The 22,608-nt window shown below is 45.9% G+C and overlaps 2 protein-coding genes and 1 long non-coding RNA gene across 5 annotated transcripts in view; all 3 read left to right on the forward strand.

The window, feature by feature from the left end:
- The first annotated feature begins 4,236 nt into the window (after positions 1-4,236).
- On the forward strand, positions 4,237-8,857 carry LOC148130740 (uncharacterized). The gene is made up of 2 exons (XM_087963475.1): positions 4,237-4,624; positions 8,725-8,857. Exons 1-2 carry the CDS (start codon positions 4,438-4,440, stop codon positions 8,754-8,756), a joined length of 219 nt encoding a protein of 72 aa, XP_087819601.1. The 5' UTR covers positions 4,237-4,437; the 3' UTR covers positions 8,757-8,857.
- Positions 8,858-11,862: 3,005 nt separating this feature from the next.
- On the forward strand, positions 11,863-13,225 carry LOC148130741 (uncharacterized). The gene is made up of 2 exons (XR_015749274.1): positions 11,863-12,492; positions 12,533-13,225. It is a non-coding gene; the product is annotated as an uncharacterized LOC148130741 (long non-coding RNA).
- A 4,778-nt stretch (positions 13,226-18,003) lies between these two features.
- CRMP1 (collapsin response mediator protein 1) overlaps positions 18,004-22,608 on the forward strand; it is a 31,350-nt gene continuing 26,745 nt past the window's right edge. Inside the window, exon 1 of one of the 3 annotated variants that reach the window (XM_087963470.1) lies at positions 18,004-18,456. In XM_087963470.1, coding sequence (XP_087819596.1) covers positions 18,031-18,456 — 426 coding nt within the window. In that variant the 5' untranslated portion in view covers positions 18,004-18,030. Of the gene's footprint in view, positions 18,457-20,871; positions 20,896-22,608 lie in introns of those variants that run through there. The other 2 variants (XM_087963474.1, XM_087963473.1) reach the window with 2 other exon arrangements.

The following is a 22,608-nucleotide window of genomic DNA, read 5'->3' on the forward strand; positions in this document are numbered from 1 at the left end:
TCTCCTATCTCTATCTATATTTATCTCTTTCTCTCTCTCTCTCTCTCTGTCTCTCTCTCTCTTTTATATTTCTATATGTATATATATATGTATATCTATGTATCTCTCTCTGTCTATGTCTCTCTATCTCTATGTATATTATATGTATATTATATATATATATATATATATTTATCTCTTTCTCTCTGTCTCTATCTATCTATCTATCTATCTATCTATCTATCTATCTCTCTCTCTCTCTTTCTCTCTCTCTCTCTCTTTCTCTCTTTCTCTCTGTTTCTGTCTCTGTCTCTCTCTTTCTCTCTCTCAAAGCGAAATACCACTTGCGTATCATCACAAAATGTCTAGAACCGTAAAGCCTACAAACTTCTAGGTGCTCACTAAGAAAGGATTTTTCGAAATTACCATCAGAGCATTTTTATTTGATTAGTATTTATTATACAGCAATTAACACACTCCCATGCTACTCCCCCTCCCCACCTGAAAAGAAATCTCCACATGCAAAAGACAAGCGGAGGAGAGGAGTTTCAGTTTCACTTTCACTTTCACAGCACCAAGCAGCTTTAGGACAGAACAGTTGAGCTAAGCCACGCCCAAGCTCCTTGCTGTCTCCTTCTTGCTCAAATACCGTTTCAGTTTCCAAACAGCCCTCAACTCTCTCACACACTGACAGGACGCTAGCCAGATGAATACCGATGGATGCTGTTAGTGACTTAGCTCAACTGTTCGATACTAAAGCTGCTTGGTGCTGTAAAACTGAAACTCCTCTCCTCTGCTTGTGTTTTGCATTTGGAAGAGATTTCTTTTCAGGTGGGGAGGGGGGAGTGGAACTCTTTAGCATCAGAGCGTGTTAATAATAAGAATAATATAGGAAATTGTTGTGGCTCTGATTCCTGAGCCTGCGTTGTTAGAGGAAGAGGACTCGGAAGATCAGGAGGAGGAATTGGGAATGCCTTCCTCCCCAGGACCTTCCTCTGGCAATGCCTTCCTCCCTGATAATGCCTCAGGTTTCATCAGGCAACCCAGAGGAACATCCCGAGATTAATCAGGAGGAAGGCATATCGGAGCAGCCCCTGGCAGGGAGTCAAGAGGAAGAATGTTGGCTTGATCCTAGGCAGCGTCGTAGGGAGAAATGTGAGTAGCAACATAGGAGGTGTGGGAGGGTCAGAGAGTGAGCTGAGTCATTGAGCCACACCCCACAGGGGATAAAAATGGGTGTGTTGTCGGCTGGAACTTTGTACGGGACAAAGTTTGATCTTACTTCAGGTTTTCTTTGGGAATGATTTTTGTGGTCTGCCTTGTAATTTTCTGTAAGAAGCTTTTTACTTGTTATCAGTTCGGACTTGGCAGGCAGAGCGTGTTGGAATGCCAAGGATATTATCAGTTCCAAAGAATTAACTCTGTGAAATCCGAGCCAGCCTGCCTGTCTGTGTTTGTGTGAGTTTGTACTCTTTCATCTTTTGGGAAAGAAGAAAGGTGAGACAGAACAGGAAATACTAATAATGCTCTGATGGTCATTTGGAAAAATCCTTTCTTAGTGAGCCCCTAGAAGCTAAGAGGAACCTACGTGCCAAATTTCAAGTTGTAGGCTTTACAGTTCTGGAGATTTTGTGATGATGCATGAGCGGTATTTCGCTTTTATATATATAGATAGATGGGCATGCTTTATGCCAGACGCTCCAGATACCAGTAGTACTTTTCTTCAGCCATAACTCACTAAGAGCAAATTTAATGGAGGGTGTGTTAGTGTGCATGCATGCATCATCTTCTTTTAAGAACCCCATAATCCCTTGCAGGGTGGAATCTGGGCAACTGAATGGAGCTACTGGCCAGATGCCCTTCCTGTCACCAATGTGGAGTTTTTCCCCAGCAGGTATATTCTCAGTGTGCCCAGAGAGAGAAATATCTGCCTCTACCGAGGATCGAACTCATAGCCTCCGGATTGTGAGGCGAGAGCACCACCTCTAGGCCACCGCGCCACTCTTTTTATGCCTGCCTAAAAAAAAAAAAGAGGGGAAGATGGGATTCCTGTTGAGTGCCTCGTAATAATAGGAGCATCCCACTGAATCAAGTGCACCATTGCAGCTGGGGATGCTTGAGGCCATGGGAATCACATCCCTTTGCCCCACTGTCTGCCAGAGGTTTGGGGCAGCTCCATTCCTAAAGATGTCATGTTTCTGCTCGAGACTGTTTTCCTTTAGCAGGAAGACTGGGGCTGCTTCCTGCCTTTTAAGAACATGTTTCTCCTCTTCTCTTTAGGGGAAATATAATATTCTGCCTCTTAATAGTCCCCAAAATATTTCATTCTCTAGTTGGGGGGAAGGGGGGACGGGGTGGGATTCAATTTACATCTGGTTCGCCGAAACCGTAGTTGAACCAACTGGCTGGCCCTGCCCACCCTGCCCCTCCGCTCCCAGAAGTCTCTGCGCGGCCTGTTTTGGATGCAGGTAAGTGCAGGCTCGATGCGGAGGCTCTGGAAGGGGGGTGGGAATGAGCCTTCCGGAAGTCCGTAAATGGGCCTGTGTCCGGCTTCCGGAGGGCCCCTGTACCCTGGGGGAGGCCATTTTCGCCCTCCCAGAGGCCCAAGGGAAGCCTCCGGAGCCTGAGCAAGGTGAAAAATGGCTCTGTCGGAAGTTCTGATAGGCCATGCCCACCCAGCAACCGGGCAGCAAACCGGGAGCCTTCTCACAAACTGATCCTTTAGAGCTAGATTATTACGCTTCTGTGTCAAAAGAAACACATTTTAAATCTAGTACAAGCCCATGCAATACAATTTTTGTTCACATTTGTATCGGTTTTATGGCCCGAGATAGCGTTACTCTCGACACTGGATTGTACTCCCACAACTGGGAGTAGCTGTTCCTCTGTGGAGGGAATTGTGCAGACTTCCCAGTAGGTAGTGTAAAAAATTATAGCCATAGTTGATATATTTTGGGGTAATATAAGAGTATATTATAATTGTCATGCCCTTGGTAGAGTCAGACTGAGGGAGAGGAGGAACAGCCGACAGGGCGTGGAGGTGTGGCTCTGGAGGTTGTGGAGGAAGCTGGGGAAGGGCAGAGGCCGGCTGGGCAGTTGGAGGAAGAACCAGGCCCATTCCCTCTTCATCCTAGGACACACAGGGAGGAACGGAGAAGGGAACAACATGGCTTATGAGAGAGGAAGCGGCCATGATCCCCCTCAATGGAGAAGACAGTGGGAAACGATGCAACTGTCACCTGCTGAGAGGCTCCCTCTCTCCCACATCCTTTTTGTCATGTCCCCGTCAGAGTCTGAATCCAAGGAGGAGGATGAACAAACAGCTTACAGGGAGTGGGAGTGTGGTTCTGTTGGCTGTGGAGGAAACTGGGGAAGGGCAAAGTCTGTCTGGGCAGAGCAGGGATGAGGTAGAACAAGGGAGAGGGAGTTCAGAGGAAGATCCAGGCCCACCCCCTCTTCATCCTAGGGCACGCAGGGAGGAACGGAGATGGCAGCAATGTGGGTTGCGTGGCTTATAGGGGAGGAAAGGCCCTGATTCCCTTCATTGGCCACACCTGGGAATGAGAGTTTAAAAGAGATGCAAGCTGAGTGCAGCATCTTCTGGGAACAAATGTGAATTTATCTTGTGTTGACTGTGGTTATCTGCGTTCCTGGAATCTTTCCAACTGTGTTGAATTACTGCCATTCCTTTATGTCTGGAATTCTTTCTCCTGCCCTGCTGGACTAATTACCTCCTTTTGCCTTGATTGGACTTATAGTTACAGTTTTTGTTGACCACGTTTTGGACTTGATACTCTGCAGCCAAAGGCTGTTCCTGGGAGAGTTTTCCTCCAGCCCAAAAGGTAACCAGGACATTGGGGCCAAAATTGGAGCTAATAAAGGGACTACTGTTGATTATCTGTGTTGCCTTGGGGTCATCACACTTCTGGGACGCCACAGATATTTTGAGAATTGCTGTCACCCTTTCTAGTGCTTTGTTTGTGTGCAGATGGTGGCTCACACTCCTGAAACCAAACCATGGGTCTGTGCCAGAGGGGAGACGAGAAGAAGCTACGATTGTTTCCTCTGCAAAAGCACTAAGTAACTGTTGCTAGGTTAGTTCTTGTGGGACATTCTCTTCTTCCTTAGCTCAAAAGCCGTGCTCTGGGGCACGAAGGAGCTGTGAAGAAGCATCGAGTTTTTCTTACGTGACATTGAACATAACAGAGAACAGGATAACAGAGCTGGAAGGGATCCTGTAGGTCATCTTGTCCAGGAGACCCTACACCATTCTCTTATTGAAAGCTTCCAGTGATGAAGCTCCCACAACTTCATTGCAAGAAGTAACTTATACGATTTTGACGTCCTTTAGCTTAAGAACAGTACTTTGCAGAACTTTTAAACCTTAATGAGGTTCGATTTAAACAGGAATAATAACCCCCCTGGCAATGTGTTTAACTGTGGAAATGGTTGCATCCGATGACCTTGTGGGGTTTGTCGTTTAGGAAAAAAAATTATAGTGATTATAAACAGGGCGTGATCAACAACTGCTCAGTCGAGATGGAATTCTTAATTCTCACCTTATATTTTTCTTTGTTCATCTCTCTGTGCGCCCTGGTGTGCCTTTATTTTTCTGGATGCCAAGAAATGACTTATAAACATGAAGGTAAGCTTACGTTCTTAAGTTTGCTGGCAGTTCCTATTCTTTTAATGCAAGATTTGCCCTTCTTGGTTTCCCTTTGGCTTATTAATGAGAAGCAATGGGTGTGTCATGCCCCTGTTGGAGACTGATTCTGAGGGAGAGGAGGAACAGCTGACAGGGCGTGGAAGTGTGGCTCTGGAGGTTGTGGAGGAGACTGGGGAAGGGCAGAGGCCAGCTGGATAGTCAGAGGAAGACCCAGGCCCACCCCTTCTTCATCCTAGGGCATACAGGGAGGAGAGGAGAAGGGGGAGACAGGAATGGCATGGTCTATGGGGATGGAAAGGGCCTCTTCATGGGCTGCAGCTGTGAGAACTGGTTAAAAGGACGGACATGCGTATGGGTCAGTGCTGGAAACAAAGCGTGGAAATATCTCTAGTCTGTCGTTCCTCTCTGAGTTTGGCGTCCTTCCCTATGTGTGTTCCGATATCTGTGGACGTCTTCAAGCCCTTATCTTGCCTGGTTCCCTTAATTGCTTCAGGGTGTGTTGTTTTTACTCTTTATAATTTATAAGCATTTTTAGTTTAAACGGCATTTCCTCCTTTTCATAACTGCTTGTGGGGGAATTTTTTGTCTCCAGTCAAGGATATTTGGAGCTTTGAAGCAAAGTGAAGGAATAAAAGCAACTTCACCTGTTTTTGTGGCTGTGTTTATTTTGTATCTCACCCTGGGTCATCATAGGGTGATTCAGTGCCCTTATGCATTAAACAAGTCGAATAACAGTTCCTAGAATAACCATCTTTAGACTTTCTTAGAAGCGACAAGACAGCGAAATATAGAGGGGGTCATATTATCAATATTGCGCCCAATTCCCAGTCGTGAAATAGGAGAAAAGCAACGAGGGAAAAATCTGAGGAAGGAACTTGAAAATCTAAACAGGTATTGTCACCTGCTGATTTATGCCTTAAAAACCAGTGTAATATAATCTTGAGATGCTTTTTTTCCTTTTTTAAAATAAATTTTATTAAGCATTTTCCAACAATTTAAAAACATATTTACATTTCCAACAAAGTTACAGTATCGTCAACATTCAAATTCATATATCAATTATTATGTTATTTTTATGTCTATTGTCTAACCAGATATACCAGGCGTCCTAGACTAAATAATACTCCATTTCATTTCTAACTTTAAGGTCAGCCTGTCTCCATGCAGTCCAGAATCTTTCTTATCACTGTCCCCTCAGATGGTATATTTTCCTGTTTCCAGTACTGTGCATACACAATCCTGGCCGCTGTTATTATATGTAAAATAATATATACATCTGTCTTAGTATGATCTCCCCTTAATATTCCTAATAGAAACAGTTCCGGTCTGAATTCCATTTTTTGTTTCGTTATTTCCTCTATCCACTTATGAATTCTACTCCAATAACTTTTGGCTTCCGAACATGTCCACCACATGTGGAAAAAGGTGCTCTGTTTGTTTTTTTACATTTCCACAACAGTTTGGACTCCTAGTTGGGAACATCTTCGCCAATCTGGCATGGGGTAGATGCCATCTGTAGAACATTTTGTATAAGTTTTCTTTATATGCTACTGATAATGTTAGTGTCATGCCCTTGTTAGAGTCAGACTCTAAAGGAGAGGAGGAACAGCTGACAGGGAGTGGAGTTGTGGCTCCAGAGGTTGTGAAGAAGGCTGGGGAAGAGCAGAGGCCGGCTGGGCAGTCAGAGGAAGAACCAGGCCCATTCCCTCTTCATCCTAGGACACGCAGGGAGGAACGGAAAAGGAAACAACTTGGCTTACGAGAGAGGTAGCAGCCATGATTCCCTCATTGGTTGCAGCTGGGGAGAATAGTATACAAGAGAGAGAGTTAAAACACAGCGTTGCCAGAAGCAAAGCGTGTTTTATTCTGGGCTGAAGGTATTTTGGTTGGTGTCCTTCCTACAGACTCTGCCTTGTTAGCTCCTTGCAGTTGGTAATTACTTATCCTGGTCCGTTGTGGAAATTCCTTCACTGTAGTTTGTTTTAGTTTTTTATTTCACCTCTATCTGCTCATTATGTTCGGACTGTATTGCTTTTTTTTGAAGACTATTTCTGAGTACATTTTATCTCCAACTGAGAATTATTGAACAGTGAGGCCAAGTTGGAGGCATTAAAGGACATTTATTTACGTTTTGGATTTTGTTACGTTTGTGTTACACTCCGGGCCATCACAGTTAGTTTATAATTCCCCTCTCCACATCTTCCCCCCAGTATTCTAATTCAATATCATATCCCAAATAAAGATGTTTCAACCAAATGATCAGCAAGGAGTATAAATCCTTCCATTCCCCACCATCCAGTCAGAGCTGAAGAAGCTTCTTGGGATGAGAAGCGAAACGTCTTCAAAGAAAAACCAAGAAAGTCCAGTTGCCTCTTGAAAAAAAAAAGCACCTTTGGCTCAAATTGTAATGTACTTGTGATTCCCCCCCACACACACATTTTGGGGGGCATTTTTTTTAAATCACAAGTTTTGAGGAAACAGCTGTTTGCTCTCTTAAAGTAAAAACATCAAAATGGCTGATTTTTAAAGTAGCAGTCCGTCTTACATTAATAATGTTTTATGAAATGGCCAGATTAAACCTTTCAGGACATCCTCATTGCCATACAGGGGGAAAAAATCTCAAGGTACAAAGACAGAATTTGGACACAACGCAGAAACTTCCAGTGGGAAAATGGATAGACTCAGTTACAGTGGCTATGACTGTAAACCTAAAGAAACAGGGACAGATTGCCAAGGAGAAAAATCAATCAATCAAATCAGAGCTGGAAGGGACCTTGGAGGTCTTCTAGTCCAGCCCCCTACCAAACATATATATGTTAGCTAGGAATCAAAATCAACTTGATACACATAATCAATCACTCAATCATAACAGAATCTTGAAAATTTGATTATGCTGTGTGCCCTCCTCTGTCTTATAGTTCAGGGTATTAAGGAGTTGTCTGTTTCAAATATTATCTAACTACTATTGGAATGAATAGAATAGAATAGAATAGAATAGAATATGGAATAGAATTAGAGTAGAGTAGAGTAGAGTAGAGTAGAATAGAATAGAATAGAATAGAATAGAATAGAATAGAATAGAAATAGAAATAGAAATAGAAATAGAAATAGAAATAATAGAATGGAATGGAATAGAATATGAAATAGAATTAGAGTAGAGTAGAGTAGAGTAGAGTAGAATAGAATAGAATAGAATAGAATAGAATAGAATAGAATAGAATAGAATAGAATAGAATAGAATAGAATACACTATGGAATAGAATATGGAATGGAATGGAATGGAATAGAATAGAATAGAATATAGAATAGAATAGAATAGAATAGAATATCAGAATAAATAGAATAGAATAGAATAGAATAAAATACGGAATGAATAGAATAGAATATAGAATAGAATAGAATAGAATAGAATAGAAGAATAAATAATAGAATAGAATAGAATAGAATAGAATAGAATAGAATAGAATAGAATAGAATAGAATAGAACAGAACAGAATAGAATAGAATACGGAAGGACTAGAATAGAATATGGAATAGAATAGAATAGAATATCAGAATAAATAGAATAGAATATGGAATGAACAGAATAGAATAGAATATGGAATGAATAGAATAGAATACGGAATGAACAGAATAGAATATGGAATAGAATAGAATAGAATATCAGAATAAAGAATAGAATAGAATAGAATAGAATAGAATAGAATAGAATAGAATAGAATAGAATAGAATAGAATAACAGAGTTGGAAGGGACCGTGGAGATCTTCTAGTCTAACCCCTTCCTCGGCAGGAAACCCTACACCATTTCAGACAAATGGTTATCCAACATCTTTTTAAAAACTTCCAGTGTTGGAGCATTCACAACTTCTGGAGGCCAGTTGTTCCACTGGTGAATTGTTCAACCTCTTCTAATTTATTTATTAAATTTATATGGAGACCGTGTTTTTGTTAGGGGCGATTCTTGGCCGGGGGGTGTGTGTGTGTGTCTACCTCCATCTTGCTTTGAACGGAAGTCGTTTTGTGGTGGGAAGAAGAGCTGTCCAGATCTTTCTAACCAGCGAATTTGTTCTTATTTCAGATGCCTGTTGTGGGGATATATTTTGGATCTGATGCCAACTTTCTCAGCTCAGAAAGCTTACTAACCATAAAAAAATATATAGAAGAAGAAGAGGAAGGGGAGGAGGAAGGGGAGGAGGAGGAGGAGGAGGAGGAGGAGGAGGAGGAGGAAGAAGAAGAAGAAGAAGAAGAAGAAGAAGAAGAAGAAGAAGAAGAAGAAGAAGAAGAAGAAGAAGAAGAAGAAGAAGAAGAAGAAGAAGAAGAAGAAGAAGAAGAAGAAGCTTACGCAACCAAGGATAAAACGGACAAAATTCCAGCAACTCCTGGAGAAATCTTGCAGAGGTCAGTGCTACTACATTACAGGGAAATCCTCAAAACTTAACAGCCCCAACTGCGACCCAAATTTCTGTTGTAAAGCAAGACATTGGTTCAGCCAGCTTGGCCCCATTTTACGACCTTTCTCGTGAAGTGAATCACCCCGGGTGGACAAGTTAGTGACACAGTTCTTAAGCGAATCTGGCTTCCCTCTTGATTCTTTGCTCGTCAAAAGTTTGCAAAAGGGGACCCCGTGACCTTGAAAGGGACGGCGATGGTTATAAGTAGGAGTTTGGTGGCCAAGTACCCAAATTTTGATCACATGATAACAGGGATGCTACATAGGTCATAAGAGTGAAAAACCATCGTAAGTCATTCTTTTCAGGGCTGTGCAACTTTGAACGGTCAACTAAATCATCCTCTTTTAACGACCCCGTAATCCTTTGTGGGGTGGAGTCAAGGCATGGAACTGAGTGTTTTACTGACCGGATGCCCTTCCTGTTGCCAGTGCGGAGTTTTGTTTGGCAGATATACTCTCATTATGCCTGGAGAGAGAAATATCTGCCGTTTTAAATTCAATCATTATCGTCATCTTCTTTTATCGACTCCATAATCCCAGGCAGGGTGGAGTCTGGGCAACTGAATGTAGTCAGCAGAGAGTTTTAACGGCCGGATGCCTTTCTTGTTGCCAGTGCGGAGTTTTTTCCATCAGATTTTTTCTCATCGTGTCCGGAGAGAGAAGTATCTGCTTCTACCTAGGATCGAACTCACAGCCTCCTGATTGTGAGGCAAGAGCTCCACCTCTAGGCTACCGCATTGCATGGTCTCTAAATGAACTGTGGTAAATCAAGGACTGCCTGTATTATATACAGAGTTTTAGGGCTTTTAATTATTGTTTTATTCATTTCAGAATTATGCTGATGTTAATTATGCATAACAATTGTCTCAGCCCAGCCTTTTGATTAATTCCTCTGCTAGTTGAATTTTAAAAAATGGACTTAGGTTTAAACCATGTATCTGAAACACGCAAACATTTTTCTAAGCCAGGGGTCGCCAACCTTTTGGACCTCAGGGACCACCAAACTCATAATTTTAAATCCCATGGACCACTAATATGAATTTCAACTGATGGTGGCTGCAGGAAAAAAGTCTGCGGGAAAATTCCCCACCCTGTTTTCTAATTGATCGATCATTCTTTATTTGGGATCGCAGGATACCATCTCCAGCTCCGTTCTCAGGGGGAGAGAGAAGACTTTTGGCTTCATGCAAAGAAAGCAGCATAAGCAGCAGAAGTCTTTCTTTCTCTCTCCCAAACTCCACCAGAAACGAGTCTTTGCTGGCACAGCCTCTTGGAGCAGGAGGCCTTGCAGGGTCCCAAAGACTCATTTCTGGCGGAATTTGGGGGAGAGAAAGAAAGACTTTTGCTGCTTTCCTTGCGTGCAGCCAAAAGCAGAAGAAGAAAGAAGCAGAAAGAAGCAGCCTGGTGGCCAGGCTAGGAGCGTGGGGTGAGAGGGGCAAATTCCCCCCCTCCATCCTTTCCCCCCTCTTCACTACCTCGTGTTATTCACAATGCAAGCGACGCAAGCCTTGTGTTCCCATGGGGCATGTGGGCAGCGCAGCCTTGTATCTCTACACAGCCTGGATTAATTGCCATTTCTCTGTGGACCACCAAAATTTTATCGCAGACCACCAGTGGTTCCCAGCCCACTGGTTGGCAACCACTGTTCTAATTTTTTTATTTTTTATTTTATTTGGTTTGTCAATTGCTTACAAGATAATAGGTATAAGTAAAAACATAGTTATGAATACGTGGATACATATAGGAAAAATAAAAGAAACAATAGGACAGGGACGGTAGGCACGTTGGTGAGCTTATGCACGCCCCCTACAGACCTCTTAGGAAAGGGGTGAGGTCAATAGTAGACAGTCTAAGGTTAAAGTTTTTGCGGTTTGCGTAATTCAAGGTTTTCTAGGTCTAGAATTTCAAGTCTGGTGGCATAAGGTATTCTGCAACGAGTGGAGGAGTGGAGAACTCTTCTTGTGAATTATTTCTGGACTTTCTCAACTGTGTTAATATCAGATATGTAATGTGGGTTCCAGACTGATGAGCTGTATTCGAGTATTGGTCTAGCAAATGTTTTGTATGCTCTAGTTAGTAGTGTAATATTACCAGAGAAAAAGCTACGTAAGATTAGGTTAACAACTCTTAATGCCTTTTTGGCTATGTAGTTACAGTGGGCTCTAGCACTTAGATCATTAGAGATGAGTATTCCAAGGTCCTTTACAGAGCTTGGATCATCAACAAGGTCTTGACTATTCAGCCTGTATTTTATTTTCTGATTTTTTTTTTGCCAATATGTAAGACAGAGCATTTATTTGTTGAGATTTGAAGTTGCCATTTGTTTGACCATTCTGATACATAGTTGAGGTCTTTTTGAAGGGTAGCAGTATTGTCTGTGGTAAATAGCTTTTCATCATCAGCGAAGAGAACGCAGTTGCTCTTAATATGATCACAGAGGTCATTTATATAGAGTATGAAGAGAGTTGGTCCTAGAACACCGCCTTTGGGGACACCACTGTTGACAGGTACAGAATTTGATAGGACGCTCCCAATTTTGACCATTTGTTGTCTGTTTGACAGGAATGCTTCTATCCAGTTATGCAGGTGTTATCCAGTTATGCTCAACAAATAGATGTGATTTACTTTTATTCCTGAATCTTCAAATGGGTGTATCTTGCTTTATTTTCATTCCTGCCCTCATATTATGTAGCAGAATTTGCCTCCCTGCAAAATATTACACCGTTTTACAAAATATGTAAAAATGCCGAAGTTATTTGGAGGAGATAAAAATGCTACTTAACTTAAAAAAGAAAAAAGAAAATGCAGAGATCAATGTAATACTCTGAGCCCACCACAAGATGGTGCTGGTCTGACACAAGCTTTCCTCCCCCAGACTATTGCAGCTCTTCAGAATATTCCATAGAAAACTTCCAATTCTAAAGATTTTAAAATAATAATAATGAAAAAAAAAAAATAGGAGTACAGTCTTAAAACGTGCAAATGAAATTATAAACAATTCACCAACTCAGGAAAATTTAAAACTACTGACCTAGCTTAGCGTAATACGGGGGAGGAAAGAATCAATTGAATATTCCTCCTGGCTGGAATATGCATTTAATTCAACAGAAATAGTGTAGCTATTTTCCTTGACTCAAAGACCCTCTGCTTGCTGTTATTTGGACTTCCCTTTTCTCTGGAAATATAGTCAGTGGTTGGCTGGGGACAACATTAGGCCCTGGGCCTTCCAGAACCTTCTTTTGCAGCTTCCTTTAAATTTGCTTCTTCTTCTTTTAAAAAGATCTAACAGCAACCAGGATGATGAGGGGACTGGAGACTAAAACATACGAAGAACGGTTGCAGGAACTAGGCCTGGCTAGTCTAGTGAAGAGAAGGACCACGCGAAACGGGATAGCAGTCTTACAATATTTGAGAGGCTGCCCCAGAGAGGAGGAAGGGGGTCAAGCTATTTTCCAAGGCACCTGAAGGCCAGACAAGCAATAATGGATGGAAACTGAAAAAGGAGAGATTCAGCCTGGAAATAAGGAGAAACTTTCTGACAGTGAGAACCATCAACCCATGGAACAGAAGTTGTCTTTGGAAGTTGTTGGAGCATCTTCACTTGAGATTTTCAAGAAGAGTTTGGACTTCCACCTGTCATAAATGGTGTAGGGTCTCCTGCTTGGGTGAAGGGTTGGACTAGATGACCTACAAGGTCCCTTCGAACTCTGAATATCTGTTACCTGTTATCTATCTTTTTGTTCTATTTTTCAACAGATGAAGAGTTGACTTTCAGTAATGGGGTGCCCAATCTTGGCAACTTGTGGACTTCAATTCACAGAATTCCCCAGCCAGCCATTTTGGGAGTTGAAGTCTACAGGTCTTACAGTTGCCAACATTGGACATCTCTGGTTTCTAACTTAGGACACCTGTCTTCTACCTGTCTGGCATGTGGAAGCTGTAGGCACAATAGTACCTTTCCCACTAGTGGTCTCTAAAATATTTCTTCCAGCATTTCTTCTCTTCAGTTTCATATCAGATAATTTCATCACTCTAATTCTCAGGGTTGGAGCTTCATTGTATACCCCATTTCCTGAGGTTTTTCATTTTTCATTATTTGTCTTTATGCATTAAATACTTATGCTTTTAACCTGTTGGCAATTGAATGGCATTTATTTTATCTAATTTCAATTTGTAGACTAGGGCGAGAAGAAAACCAGCTGAAAAACAAAATGCAGAGTGATCAAAATGGAAGATGCTGGAATTCCAACTCTTAGAACTGGATTTAAAGGATTATCTGAACATGTCTATGGAGAGTCTCAGTCATAGTTGTCCCAAAGGTGCTTTTTTCCCAAGAGGCCACTGGACTTTCTTGGCTTTCTTTGAAGACATTTCCCTTCTCCTCCAAGAAGCTTCTTCAGTTCTGATTGGATGGAGGGAAAAGGGAAGAATTTATATTCCTTGCAGACAGCTGGTCATTTGCATCCTTTTAGAGAGTCATTAAGGCCCCTTGGAGCTTTGTCTGTGTCCTAAGCATCATCTGAGTAGTGCAAATGGGTGTGGAGCCTTCTTGGAACTGCTGAAAGGACGTTGTGTAGGTGACTGGATGATATATCCCTCCCACTCAGTTGAGAGAGGGCTGACCCTCACCCTAACCTAATTTTGACACAGATGGCCTTTTTGACCCCCTTTTTCAAACCAGACATCCTCTATGTCCAAAATGTGGACTTTGCTGTCTTCAAAAAGAGGGGCCTTTGTCTTTTAAATACAGATGGACTGCTGAATCTTGCCCTGATGAATTTGTTCTCCTAGGTCGCGCCATCTGTTTATGAAGTGGTTGTTTTGTTTCCCTCTCTAAAAAGGATACAGATGACCAGCTGTCTGCAAGGAGTATCAATCTTTCCGTTCCCCACCATCCTGTCCGAGCTGCGTTACGACTGTCATGACTTATGACCAGGGGTGGGATACAAATATTGTTACTACCGGTTCTGTGGGCATGGATAGGTGGGCATGGCTGGATGGGCATGGCCATGGGACTGGGTGGGCATGGCTTCTTTTTGGCACCAGCCCCTCCCCCCACACTCCATTTGTTGGCCTCCTGGGCCTCAGGGAAGCCTCCTGGGAGCCCGTTTTTGCTCCCATGAGGCCTCCCTGAGGCCCAGGAGGCAAAAAACAGAGCAGGGGGATGCAGGGGAGGCCGTGCAGCACACAGACACACCCATATGCCCCCTTTTGCCTCCTGGGCCTCAGCGAAGCCTCCTGGGTGAAGCACTAAGACACCAAAGGGGATCCTGGCATAGCTGATTATCAGAACAGCTGATCATCGGGAAGAGAAAAAAAATACTGGTTCAGCCAAACCAGTAGCTAGTTTTTTTTACTACTGGTTCAGCCTCCTGGGTGAAGCAGTAAGATAGTGAGGGGGATCCCAGCACAGCTGATCATCAGAACAGCTGATCATTGGGAGGAAAGAAAAGAGAAAAAAGAAATACTGGCTTGGCTGAACCGGTAGCTAGTTTTTTACTACAGGTTCAGCCTCCTGGGCGAACCAGTAAGACAATGAGGGGGATCCCAGCACAGCTGATTGTTGGAACAGCTGATCGTTGGGAGGAAAGAAAAGAGAAAAAAGAAATACTGGTTCAGCTGAACCAGTAGCTGTTTTTTTTACTACTGGTTTGGCCGAACGGTTCACCCAAATCCCACCAGTGCTTATGGATCATAATGGGTAGGTTCCATTATGGACATAAGTTGAATATTGGCTGTATGGCAGCAACCTTCCCAACATTTGGGGGCTGGGGGCTGGGGACTGGTTCTCTGGAGGGCAGTTTTTCTGTGGACTCTCTCTCTCTCTCTCTCTTCTCTGTGTGTGTGTGTGTGTGTGTGTGGTAGCACACACTGCCTGGATACCATGTGTGCATGAATAGGGCTTTGTTCACTTGTGCAGTCCAGTTCCTGGCAGGCCGCAGCCCAGTTTTGGTCTACAGCCCAAAAAGTTGGGGACCCCTTCTGTATAGGAGAATGTAGAAACATACTATGTACTTAAACAAGCATTATCCTTACCACATTTTCAATAAAACGCTGTCTTTGACTGTCTTTTTCTATATAAGCGTACTGGAATCTAATAAACTCTAAAATATTAGTTTTTGAGGTCCATTAACAATCTTGATATAGAAGTTAAGATACTCCCTGAAAATGTAGGAGCATTGAATCAACATATGGGTGATGTAAATGATATTATTTTTAACACATTCTGGTGTTAAAAGATAAATATTATCTATCAGATCTCAGCCATCTTGGCACACAAATTCTTTTTGGTTGAATATTTTGATTCACAGACAAAAGAATTCTACACAGGGAAGAATAGTAATTTTCGGAAACAGTAATAGCGTGTTCCAAAAATTGCCTTCTGGGTGTTTTTTTTGTGTTGCAGCTGATACTTTTATTTGTAAACATGGTTGCAAGACCGTGGTCCTTCAAGAAACAAAAGGCACTTTTGTTAGTATGCAAGCACCCAAGAACAATATATTTCCAAAGACAGAAAGGTTGAGATGGAAGGAGGCTGTGGGAAGGTAACTAGCCATTTTTAAATTCAAGTCATTCTTTGTGTTTTATAATATCATTGGAAATTGTTTAGATAAATAGTATATTTTTCTTCATGGTTAAGAAGAGTCCTTTGCATAGAGTGGTCAAAAAAAAGAAGGAAGGAAGGAAGAAGGAAAAAGAAAGAAGGAAGGAAGAAGGAAAGAAAGAAAGAAAGAAAGAAAGAAAGAAAGAAAGAAAGAAAGAAAGAAAGAAAGAAAGAAAGAAAGAAAAAAGGGAAATAGTTATAATTTGTCTTCAATTGATGAATAAACTTACAAGTATGACTGACAAATACGTTTTGTATGCCATAGATTCATATCAGTTCATTCATATCAAAATACAGATTAGGAGATTGGCAGGGGATAAAATACAGGCTTCAGTTTTGATGGCGGAGGAATCACGGGACCACAGGGATAACACAACGGTCATAAGTGAACACTGCAACCGTCATAAATGTGAAACCAGTTGCCAAATGTCTGAATTGGGATCACAGGAGTGTGCAGTTGCCACCAAGGTTGTCACTGGGAAACACGGTCCTCCTAAGCCCTTTTTTTCTTCAGTGCCGTCGCAACTTCGGTCACTCAACGAACTGTTGTAAGTCGAGGACCACCCGTACGTGGTGGTCCGAGGCCAGGGCAGGGGGAGTCTCCCGCCGCCCCTACCCTGAGCCAAGGCGGGGTCTCTTGCGGAGCTGAGCGCCGGCAGCTCCGGAGAGCCCCGTTGGTGCTGAAGGACAGCTCCCTTGGCCGGAGAACGGCTCTGGGTACCGCTTCCTTGGCGCTCGGCGTCTCGGATGGATTTGAACCCAGGTCCAAAGGGTTCTGTGTGTGTGTGTGCGCGCGTGCGCGTGTGTGTGCGTGCCGGATTAAACAATAGGAGCCACGCGTCCTTTTTCCACGCCTTCAGCGGCGGCAGCAGCAGCAACGGCATTAAGAAGAAAGCAGCCGGCATAGCCGGGAAACCAAAGGCAGAAGGAGCAACGCCTCGCCGGCTCGCTCTCCTTTGGGCAGCCTTGCGCGGATCTGGGGGGGACAGCAAGCAGGGCACCCCGGACTTCCACGACTGCCTCCCCCTCCCCACCCCCGCGAGCAGCCCAGCCTAGCCCAGCCCAGCGGCTGCCGGGACCGAGCCGCCTCTCCTTGGCCGGGGGGGGCTTTTCCACGGCAAGAAGCTAACTGAGCTGCCCACCTCCCGCTGCTTCTACTTGTCCGGGTGGGAGTGGGGGTAGCAGGAGATCAGACAGGACCACCCAGACGGGCTGAGCCCCTCCGCCGCGGGCGGCTCCGGAACTTCGATTGTCCCACGCGAGGGTCTTCCCAGGCCGCCCCCCTCCCAGCTGCCACCTTCCTGGCCAGCCCCACCTCCTCGCAGCAACATCTGGACTCCCAGCCCCCCCCCTCCAAGAGTTAAAGGTCGAGGGGCGGGAAGGACTGGATAGGGTGGGGGTCGCCCCCGGCCCTGCTCTCTCCCGGCCTCCGCCGCCCCGTTGCCCCCCCAGCCGCCTCGGATGGGCTTCCCTGCGGTCGTTTCAGCCGGAGAGGCCTCCCGCTCGCCAGCGCCCGGAGCTCCAGAGCCGGGACTCGCCCGTTCCGCTTGGCCCGAGAAAGGGCCGGCCTCCGCTCGGCTGCCGAGGCCGGCAGTCGCCGCTTCCTGAAGATAGGCCGGCCGCCTCCCTGCACCCGAGCGCGGCTTCCTTCTTTCGGCCTCGCTGGTTCCTGACTCGGCCCGGAGGCGGCTGGAAAGGCCCCGAAGGCAGCCAGCTAACCCCGTAGCCCGCAGCCCCCGAACCGCCCCCCAAGCTAGCCAGCCCACCTGCCTTCCAGTGCCCCAGCCAGCCAGCCAGCCAGCCAGCCGGCTGCCCCCCCAAAAAAATCCGGGCACCAGCCAGCCCTCCCATCCACCGAGCCAGCCCCCAGGCCCTTAATACCCAGGCACTCAGGCAGCCAGCTCCCCAGACCTCCCAGCCCGCCCCCCAGCCAGCCAGCCCCCAGCCAGCCCCCGAGGCCCCAGCCCCCAACACCCAGGCACCCAGATCCCCCCCCAACAGCCCCCAGGCAGTCAGCCCAGATCCCCAGCCCTTCCACCCCAGCTCTCTAGCCCCCTCAGGCAGTCCCCCAGTCAGCCTCCAGCCAGCCCCTCAGCCCTTCCAGGCCGCCCCCAACTCTCTAGCCCCCTCATCCAGCTTCCGAGCCGCACCCCCCAATACCCAGGCAGCCAGCCCCTCAGACCCCCAGTCAGCTAGCCTCCCCGCACACCCCAGCCCCCAGCCAGTTACCCGCCCCCAGCCAGCCTCCGACCCTCCCCCAGCCAGTTAGCAGCCCCCGCCGCGGCTGCGCTCGTCCCCTCCCCTCGCCCCCACCCCGCGGGCGCATTTGCATGGTCCCGGTCCCCGGAGCGGCCGGGCGGGCGGAGGGCGAGGATGGCCGGGCGGCGTCGGCAGGGCGGCCGGAGCGGCGAGGGGAGGCCGAGGAGGACCTGCCGGTCTACCTGGCCCGGCCCGGCACGGCGGCCCAGACGCCTCGGCAGAAGTACGGCGGGATGTTCGCGGCCGTGGAGGGCGCCTTCGAGAACAAGACCATCGACTTCGAGGCCTACAGCGTGGGCCAGAAAGGGGGAGGCCGCACCCCGCGCAGCGGCAGCCGCTCCGAGCAGCTGGACCGAGCCGGCGACGACGACGGCGGCGGTAACGAGGTGTGCGGCTCCGGCTCGCCCGGCGGGGAGACCGATGGCCGGCGGCTCTTTAGCCTCGAGCTCCGGCCCCCGCTGGCCCACGAGCCCTGGCGGGGCCCCGAGGAAGGCAAGGTAAAAGTCTGGGGTGGGGGCGTGTGGGGGTCTCTGGGCCTGGGGTTTGGGGGCGGGGAGGAAGGTCCCGGGCAGACCTGGGTGGCCATTCCCCCCCTTAGCCGGGGATCTCCCTCTCTCCACGCCCCTCCCAGTTCTTCCCTCCCCCCACCCTCCACCTCCCCCCCATCTCCCGTGAGGGTCTCAAACGCAGCCCGTGTAATCCTGGAGGGGTGCGGGGGTGGGGTGGGGTGGGGGATTCGGAGCTGGCCAGATGGCAGGGGGATAGGCAAATAAATCCGCCCTGGTTTTGGGGTGGGGCTGGGCAGAAACTCTCCCGGCCTCTTCTTTGGGTTTAACATTTTTATTGAGGTTATAAGATGAAATACAATGAAAGTAAATAGGGGGGGTGGGGGAGGAAGGGAAAAGGAGGAAGAGAAGCCAGGAAGGGTAGGGAAAGCAAAAGAAAAATGGACTTCCGACTCTCTCTGTGGCAGTAAAATGGGGCATTAACATCAAATCACAACTTTATGTTGTGTCATAATGATATAGAATAGAATAGGAAAAAAAACAAGAATGGAATAGGAATAGGAATAAAACTGGAATGGAATGGAATGGAATGGAATAGAATTCTTTTTTATTGGCCAAGTGTGATTGGACACACAAGGAATTTGTCTTGGTGCAAATGCTCTCAGTGTACATAAAAGAAAAGATACATTCGTCAAGAGTCAAGAATCACCAGGTCCAACACTTAATAATAGTCATAGGGTACTATAAGAATAGAAATAGAAATAGAAAGACATGGAAATGGAAATAGAAATAATAGAAATAGAAATAGAAATGGAAATAATAGAAATAGAAATAGAAATAATAGAAATACCGTGTTTCTCATAAAATAAGGCCGGGTCTTATATTTTTTTGAGCCCCGAAAAAAACGGCTAGGCCGTCTTTTCGGGGGTGACTTAATTCCCCCTCTTGCATCCTCATCTAGAGCGCCCCGTGGGCAGCCTCGCCACCAGCCGCTCCTAACGGGTGATCATGGCAAAGCGCAGAGAGCTCCCTACTCCCACCAAACACCTTTGCTACAGACCCAAGACCTTTGGCACTCGCCGCTGTTGCTTTCCCTTCTGCCCATTCCGCCGCCACGTTTGGAGCTGCCGCTTCCGTGTTTGGAGTGCCGCCGCCATTTGGAGCACCATCACCACGTTTGGAGCTGCCGCTTCTGTGTTTGGGGTGCCGCTGCCATTTGGAGTGCCGCCACCATTTGGAGCCCCGCCATCATGTTTGGAGCTGCCACTTCCGCATTTGGAGCTGCCGCCGTGTTTGGAGTGGTGGCAGCGCTCCAAATGGCGGTGGTGCTCCAAAGAGCGGCAGTGCTCCAAATGCGGAAGCGGCAGCTCCAAATGCGGTGGCAACTCCAAATGCAGACATGGCAACTCCAAACAGCGGCAGTGCTCCAAACAGCGGTGGGGTTCCAAATGCGGAAGTGGCAGCTCCAAATGCGGCGGCAGCTCCAAATGCGGAAGCGGCAGCTCCAAACGGCAGAGGTGCTCCAAACAGCAGTGGTGTTCCAAACGTGGAAGTGGCAGCTCCAAATGCGGCGGTGGCATGGGCAGAAGGGAAATCAACAGCGGCGGGTGCTGAAGGTCTTGGGTCTGCCGCAAAGGTGCTTGGCAGGAGTAGGGTGCTCTCCGCGCTCTGCCATGATCGCCCATTAGGAGCAGCTGGCGGCGAGGAATTGCTGCCTGTGGGGCACTCCTAACGGCAAGTCCCCCTGCCCTTCCCCCCATTTTGCATGTTTTAAAATAGGCCTAAATTTGGGGGGAGGGGCTTAATTTCATTTTATGCCTAGAAACCATGCTGGGTCTTCCTATTGGAGAAGGTCGTATTGTTGGAGAAACACGGTAGAAATAGAAATAGAAATAGGGAATAAGGAATAGAATAGAATAGAATAGAATAGAATAGAATAGAATAGAATAGAATACTTTATTGGCCAAGTGTGATTGGACACACAAGGAATTTGTCTTGGTGCAAATGCTCTCAGTGTACATAAAAGAAAAGAGACATTCGTCAAGAGTCCAGAATCATCAGGTACAACACTTAATAAGAGTCATAGGGTTATATAGTCATCGGGTATATAGTAAATAGAAAATAGTCATAGGGTACAATAAGCAATCAAATCATACTAGGAAACAATAAAAATCGTAAGGATGCAAGCAACAAAGTTACAGTCATACAGTCACAAGTGGGAGAAGATATGAACAAGCCATTTCTATAAAGATCTGTCAATCTAATTGGTAAAACCCCAAATCTAAGTTTCATTCTTGTCCGCTTCAATCACAAGGTTCAAAAGCAGTTTCCATGTGGAAATAAAAGCACAGATATTCTTTTCTTTAATCGAAGTAGTCAGTTTTGCCATTTTCAACCAACTCCATCAGCTTCTGCAACCTTTCTTCCATGGTAGGAATCGAAGGGTCCTTCCATTTTTGTGTATACAAACAGTCTTGCTTCTGTCAACATATATAATAACAAAGTTCCAATTTTTTTCACCAGATCTTTTTCCATTAGGCCCAAAAGGAAAGAAAAAACTTCATCCAATTTCATCTTTATCTCCATTTTCAAAATTTTCTGCATTAAAATAGGGATCCTACTCCAATTTTTTTTGGTGCTTTATCGCGTACCCACTGTGGGGAGGGAGGCTTTGCTTCTTCTGACATGCCCCTCCCCCTTTTCCTCCTCCTCCTCCTCCCTCCTCCTCCTCCCTGCCAACCTCGCTTCCTTCTAGCACTGATGATGTTCCCTAGTTGGGTCATGAAAGGTCTGCAAGAAGATGAGCAAGCTCAGAGAGCTCCAAGGACCCTTCTCTCATTATCCTCCCTTTTCCTCCTCTTCCTGCTTCTCTTCCTCTTCTACTTCACAAATACCATTCTCTTCTAGCACAGATGAGGTTCCCTAGTTGGGTCATGAGAAGTCTGCAAGAAAACCACCCGGCGACCCTTCCTTCCTCTTCCTCCTCTTCCTTCTCCTCCTCCTCCTCTTCTTCCTCCTCCTCTTCCTCTCTGCCAACCACACTTCCTTCTAACACTGATGATGTTCCCTAATTGGGTCATGAGAGGTCTGCAAGAAAACCACCCAGCTCAGAGAGCACCAAGGACCCCACAATTCTCCTCTTCCTCCTCCTCTTCTTCCTCCTCCTCCTCTAGCACTGATGATGTTCCCTAGTTGGGTCATGAAACGTCTGTAAAAAACCCCCACCAAGCTCAGAGAGCGCCCAGGACCCCACAATTCAACCCTGAGCTACAAATATTCTCCTTTATTGAAGGCAGCTATTCAAGCACAATTGTGTTACTCTCCAACTGAAAGTACTAATGCTTTAAAACCGTTTAAAACCCTGCTTAATAGTCCATCATATACCTGCAAGTTTTGCATGCAAGTCACAGAAGCGACATGTGCAAGAAATCTTAGCAGGGTGTGGTGATTTGCTGAGTTTTTACAAAACTGATTCCAGAAGGCCGTAGTGCTTGTTCTTTGTGCAGGCTTGAGACAAGATTGTCCAGTACTCTTATTGACCCGTGGATGTGAGCTTTTGTTGTTGTTGTTGTTGTTCTCCCATCTGACTGCGAAAACTATTTTCATCTTGGGAATGAGTTTGATTTGCAGCTGTTTCTATTAGGAAAGCTCTGCGTTAAAAAGCCACTTATTTTCCGCTTGTAATTCCTTTGGATCTTTGCTTCTTTCCACGTTTTCCCGTGCTTTGCACAATCTTACTTACCCAGGAGGAGGAACTCTGGGATGGGACGTTATTATTTTATTATTTTTCTTTTTATTATTTTTCTTGCTTTTATATGCTGTTTTTATATCCATGTAGGCCGCCTTGAGTCACTATGGGTGAGTAGGGGGCAGTATACACTTTCCAAATAAATAAATAAGTGATTGTATACATACCTAGGTAGCAATAAAGGAGAATATTTGTAGCTAAGGGTTGATCCTTGGTGCTCTCTGAACTTGGTGAGTTTTTTGCAGGCATTTCATGACCCAACTAGGGAACATCATCAGTGCTAGAGGGGAATGGGGATTAAGGAGGAGGAGGAGGAGGAGGAGGAGGAGGAGGAGGAGGAGGAGGAGGAGGAGGAGGAGGAGGAGGAGGAAAAGACTGTGAGGTCCTTGGTGCTC

Source organism: Notechis scutatus, chromosome 4 (genome assembly GCF_049901735.1).
Source record: "Notechis scutatus isolate UNSWTSFEM ecotype Mainland chromosome 4, rNotScu1.2, whole genome shotgun sequence".
Taxonomy (NCBI): domain Eukaryota; kingdom Metazoa; phylum Chordata; class Lepidosauria; order Squamata; family Elapidae; genus Notechis; species Notechis scutatus.